The sequence below is a fragment of the Pundamilia nyererei genome, unplaced genomic scaffold (genome assembly GCF_000239375.1).
Source record: "Pundamilia nyererei isolate P.nyererei 1_Seehausen unplaced genomic scaffold, PunNye1.0 scaffold00181, whole genome shotgun sequence".
NCBI classification, from domain to species: Eukaryota; Metazoa; Chordata; class Actinopteri; order Cichliformes; family Cichlidae; genus Pundamilia; species Pundamilia nyererei.
This window is the reverse complement of record NW_005187582.1, coordinates 135,335-141,523: the sequence shown is the minus strand read 5'-3', so window position 1 is coordinate 141,523 and position 6,189 is coordinate 135,335. Positions and strand designations below refer to the sequence as shown.

General features: G+C 40.3%; 1 protein-coding gene across 1 annotated transcript in view; it reads left to right on the top strand.

Annotated features, from left to right (window-relative positions):
• Positions 1-4,197, top strand: part of drd4b (dopamine receptor D4b) — a 17,693-nt gene extending 13,496 nt beyond the window's left edge. The window contains exon 4 of the mRNA XM_005746665.2: positions 1,684-4,197. Within this exon, the coding sequence (XP_005746722.1) occupies positions 1,684-1,886 (203 nt within the window). The 3' untranslated portion in view covers positions 1,887-4,197. The remainder of the gene's footprint in view (positions 1-1,683) is intronic.
• The last annotated feature ends 1,992 nt before the right edge of the window (positions 4,198-6,189 follow it).

Here is a 6,189-nt window from a genome sequence, read left to right as displayed (position 1 = left end):
CTCCAATCTGATTGACTGTTTAACCAACATTAAACAATGGTTGAACAATAACTGCTTACAGCTAAACCCGGCCAAAACAGAAACTCTGATTATTGCACCAGGCAGTGCAATACCTGATATTAAACTTAGGTTCCTCACAGAAACATAACCTTAGAAACTTGGGTGTCATTTTTGATGAAGCTTTTTCTTTGGAGGGGCATTTAAATCAGACAGTAAGAACCTGCTTTTTTCACCTGAGGAACATTTCTAAACTTAGATCCATCGTGTCAACAAGTGAACTCGAGATGATAATACATGCTTTTATCTCTACAAGACTTGACTACTGTAACAGCCTGTTTACTTGTTTAAACATGAAAGGGCTAGCCTGCCTACAGGTTGTTCAAAACTCTGCAGCGAGGCTACTGACCCGCTCGAACAAGGGTGCTCATATGACCCCTGTTTTAAAGTCGCTGCACTGGCTACCAATCAGATTCAGGTTCGATTTTAAAATTCTAGTTTTAACTTTTAGAGCATTACAGAGACAGGCACCCCCCTACATTGCTGATCTGATTCATACACATACCTCCACTCGTAACCTGAGGTCAGCAAACCAAACCCTTTTAGTGGTCCTCCACACTCGTTTTAAAACCCGAGGGGACCGATCTTTCCAAGCTGTTGCACCCAGATTGCGGAATGCACTTCCCCTATTTCTACGGGGTTTGGACTCAGTGGAAACCTTCAAAAAGCAGCTAAAGACATTTTTATTTCAAAAAGCTTTTAATTAGACCAGGGTTTTCATGGTGTATTTTATGACTGTATTATGTTTTTACCTTGTAAAGCACTTTGTGACATATGTCTGTGAAGGGTGCTATATAACTAAACTTTACTTACTTACTTACTTAGTCACCTGAGATGGTTTCACCTCACAGGTGTGCCTGTCAGGGTTCATTTGTGGAATTTCTTGCCTTCTTTATGGAGTTGGGACCATTAGTTTTGTTGTGCAGCAGTCAGGTTGGTACACAGCTGACAGCTCTATTTGACAACTGTTAGAATTCATATTATGGCAAGAACCAATCAGCTGAGAAAAGAGAAATGACAATCCATCATTACTTTAAGAACTGAAGCTCAGTCAGTCTGGAAAATTACATAATTCCTTTATGGGCAAATAGCTGCTAAGAAACTACATGGCATCCTGTTAAGACACCATTTTAACCACCACCAAGAAAAAGAAACAAGCAGAAGGGATTTGTTTGGGCCAAGAAACAGAAGGAGTGGACATCAGACCAGTGGAAATCTGTGCTTTGGTCTAATGAATCCACATTTGAGATCTTTGGTTCCACCTGCCGTGTCTTTGTGTGACACAGAAAAGGGAAACGATGGTTCCTACTGTGAAACATGGAGGAGCAGGTGTGATGGTGTGGGGGAGCTTTGCTGGTGACACTGTTGGGGATTTATTTAAAATTGAAGGCATATTGAACCAGCATGGCTACCACAGCATCCTACTGCGACATGCATCCCATCATTTATTTTTCAACAGGACAATGACCCCAAACACACCTCCAGGCTGTGTGAGGGCTGTTTGACCAAAGAGTGATGGAGTGCTGTCCAGACCTTTGACTGGTGTGTGTGTATGCTCATATGAATCTGTCAGTTACAACTTAAAGTGAAAAGAAACTTGATTTCCCTTTTGTACGCTCTCCACAGGTTGCTTCTTGTTCTGCTGGACTCCATTCTTTGTGGTCCATACGATGCGAGCCGTGTGTCTGACATGCAGCATCCATCCTGGTCTAATGAGCACTGTCACCTGGTTGGGCTACGTCAACAGTGCTCTCAACCCCATAATTTACACCATGTTCAACACAGAGTTCAAGAAATTCTTCAAGAAATGCTTCCGCAGCTGCTGCTGACAACAGATTTCCCACCACAGACTCTGCAGTGAGCTGAAGGCGGAATGACGAGACTGGGAATGGGTTTTGGAAGGATTTACAGGATTTACAGCATATGACTTCTGCTGGAAAGTCAGAGGTTTTCAGTTTAACCACTTACTTATGGTTGATAGTGGCTTGCTGACAACTTATTAAGATTGTTTCTAAGTTGCAAATACTGATCTTATAAATTCCATATCTGGGTCTGTTTTCTCCGTTGATGACGTGATTTTGTGATCCCCACGAATTACGGCCTAGAAAAAACTAACAGTGCATTTGTGGAAAGCTACAGAAAACAGATGAACACAGCCTCCCTTATTGAAAACAGAGATTTCACTTTGTCTACATGGCACTTTTTTTGGAATATACTGTCCATCAGCCTTGGCTGGCTGGGGTTACTGTGAGCCAGTTCCACAGAAGGACATGAGCATCTCAAAACATCTCCAACTATACGGAAAGACTGAGTAAGCTTCAACAGAGCAGAATGACAAGCAGCTAAAAGCAGCTTCAAGAGCAAAAACTTGTCTAAAATCAGCCACTCATGCCTACTGTTATGAATAAGCATAAAGCAACAGTTTGGCATGATGTGTTTCTTGCAGACAGATAAAGAAGATAAACACCGGTCTCATGTTTGTGTGGTAAATATGAAGCTACAGCCAGCAGCTGCCTAGCTTAACTTAGCTCAGAGTAGCTTAGCTTAGCTCAGTATAGCTTAGCTTAGGCTAAAGGCTGGAAGGAATAGAAACATTAAAAACATTGTACAGCTCTGAATTATTGTCATCTCGGCCACATAGTAGCAATTTTCAGTCATTAGAAGCAGAATTAGTAATCAGTGCTCGCTTATGAGTTACCCACTGAATAAAGACTTTTATAGTATTAGATGTGATTAGCGGCACAGCAAGATGCACTATGTAGGGTTACAAGTCCTACTTTGACTCTGCTCAGAAGACTGTATTGCCTCCTTTACATTACCAGTCTAGAATCTAGTGTGCGACCTTTTCCAGCCTTTATGCTGATCATAGCTGAGCTAAACAACCTCTGGCTATAGTGTGAGTGTGTTTGACTGAGTGGAAGGATATAATGATGTTGTGTTTATTCTATCTACAGGTAAGAAACCATTCAAGTGTTTCCATACATAACAGACTGAATAAATTTTTTGATATAATGAAAAGTTCACATCAGTTCAATTTAGACTGCTTCTAGATCAGGCATGGCTAATCTGTAAAACTGTGCATCAGATCTTGTCGTATGAATTGTCAGGTACAGTTAAGCATTGTAACTGCCTAACTGATTTTAGCTGAAAATGGAAAAATGTTTTTCCTTCAGAGAAAGAGGATTTTGGAACGAGACCCAAAGTGTGAAAGATAACAATATTTAATGATGAACTGCTGACATCTAATGAGCTGGTGTGAACCTCTTCAATGGTATACAACACTGAATATAGCACAGTCGAAACTAGCTTACTTTAACTGCTTTAAAGTAATTTTAAGATATGTAATAATGAAATGATTCATATAATATTAGTAGCTTTATGCCTTAAATTCAAAGGATGTTCTTGTCCATCATGATAGAATTGATCCATCTAAAACACATGCAAAAAAATGTAAGCTGTCGTGGAAATAATGAGTAATTTATTCCTTTCTCTGCTTCAGCGCTGAAGGAACTGCACGTCTACATAAAGTTTTGTTATATATACTATATTTGCTCAACTTCTCATTATTACAGGAAATGAGTGGTATTAATAATTATTTTTAAATTGCTAAATAACAGCAGCTTATGATACTTAAGATACCACATGTTCCTTCTGCAAACATTATTTTCTACATTTTCTTTCACATATAGACACATAATATGTAGTATGATTGTAATGCATGTTGTAAGGGGAAGAAAATTACAATAGTTTTCTGATACTGTAAGAAGACATTCTTGTTGGTTTAGTTCAAGGCATAATATAATGAAAATGTGTGCCATTTTAACGAGCATTTGTTGTTAATGTAAGAAACCATGCTAATATTGTTATTGTTCCTAGAGCAATATTACAGGAATATAAGATAAAACAACTATTGCTGTCTCACAAGATTCCAGTTAAAGCACATTATTGCTGAATAATACCGAAAAATCTTAAAAACAGCTGTAGACGTTGCAATTTTATTTGGTCATTGGTGTATTTCCAGTGTGCTTGATGCTGAATGAAAGCTCACAGAAAGTTTTTCCACGTTTTGTGAGTGGTATCATTACCACTCTGTGTTTTGTTACTGACTGTGCCTACTGTATGCCACATCCACACTTTAAGTGGGAAAGTTTCTAATAAAATGTTTCATCTTTCTAAAAGCTCAGTCTTTAGTGGCCTTCATCTGAAATCTAATCAGCTCGGTTTGAGGTTGGCGTGGTGGGTGTATGGCATCGTTGGATGTGCCAGAACACGTCGTTCCAGGCACACAGACCACATCCCAGATGTGGTTTTAGCTCATTCTCATGGAGAGAGAAGGGACTGAGTACTGCATGTTAGTGTCATTTGTAAAAATCAAAATTTTTGATAAAGGTGGAGTTCAGAAATAAGCTGTGTCCTTTTTACTCGAGTAAATCATTTTGCGTCTTTCTTAAGCTGAGCATACGATTATTTCAGCTCCTGCTCAAACTGTAAGATTGACTCGCAGGGGTTAGAAGGTCACAATATCTTCTCTCGCTCTCTCTCCCTCTCTCACTCACACACGCACACGCACGCACACACACGCACACACATGCCACCACCATCAACTTTGTTAAATTGCTAATGAAAAACATAATTGAGCACCAATGTCCATCCAACTCTTTTCACGGTTGTTGTGGTCGTGATAATTTTGTGAGGCCACATCGAAGAGGCTCGGATGAGTCAAAGTTCTACAAGTTGTGCCTCCGTCGCTTGTGTCCAGATCACACGCTGCACTGCTGCTCCGTCTTTTCACTTCCATTTCTGTGTTTGTGCGTGCGCAGTGTGAGAGGCTGCGGTGACACCCTCACGAGGGGCGACAGGATTTCAAACAGGTTTGATTTTCTTACGACCAAAGGATTGATGATTTCCATGGTCGTGAGGTGTTAATCGCTTCTCGTTACCCCACGTATACTACACGATGCACGACGCACGATGATTAAGGCGAAACTTGGGCCGATCCCTAAAACGGTCACACGACTGAAAAATCGGCTCAAAATGACCCCAAAATCGCACCGTGTATGCCCAGCTTTAGGCATGATGAGGCTTTTGTAACCACTTTGCAGTTATTCTTGAGGCTCTTTGGTAGTTGTTTGTTTATAATCGAGGGAGTTTTGTGTAGTCATTTTGTTTGAGGTCGTCATGTCTCTGTCGTTATTTTGTTCTTTTTCAGGCTACTTTTTCAGGCTATTCTCTCTCTTTATAGTCACGTTATTAACCTAATAAGAACATTTTGTCTCATTGCTGCTATTTCTCTTTGAGGCCGTCATGTCTCTATCTAGGACCTGTTTCCTGTTTCTCTTTGACATGGCTTTCTGTCCTTTTGGTCATGTTGTGTGTCATTGTGGGCGGTTTAATAGTTTTGTTATCTGTGTCTGGCTGACCAGCTTCACTTCATCACAGTCACAGTAGCGGAGCGGGGGTGGCTTACTGGGCTTAAGCCCGGGTTGTTTTTTCAGAAGCCCGGGGTCTTTTGGAGTGTAATTTTTTCATAGTTAGATGCCTGGCTGACAACTGTATAAAACAAAAACTACACACAATATTCGAAGCACATAGCGCACACTGTGGGAATTTATGACTGTGCGTAAATCCCCCCTAATATTGGTATGATCCGAGCTCAGACACTAAGCGAGGGGGCGGGGGCAGCTGCTGCCTACGAGTGCGCTGTTAGAGAAACGCAGGGAGGCAGACAGAGGAGAACTGAAGTTCTACCAGGTACCAAAGCAAATCATCCGTACTGTACAAATAATGTAAATATGACGGTGAATCACGAAAGCTTGATATCAGACTGATCACTTGACCAATTTTACGTTACTTTCTCTTCGAGTGAATCAACAAATGGCGAAATGAAAAGCCGAACAAATGCTATTTTTTTTAGAGAGTCTTAGCTTACATGTGTTTATTTCATATTTTCAGCTGTTACCCTCCACGGCTAAATAAATCTGTTTCAGTAATGCACTGATATACAAGAATGGACATAAGGAGCTTCTTTCAAAGAAAAAACTCAGGTAGATGTTATTTTATATATTATGCTTTGTATGTTGTTCAGTATGCAAAACAAGAGGAACTTCAATACACAGCAGTATATTCACAGCT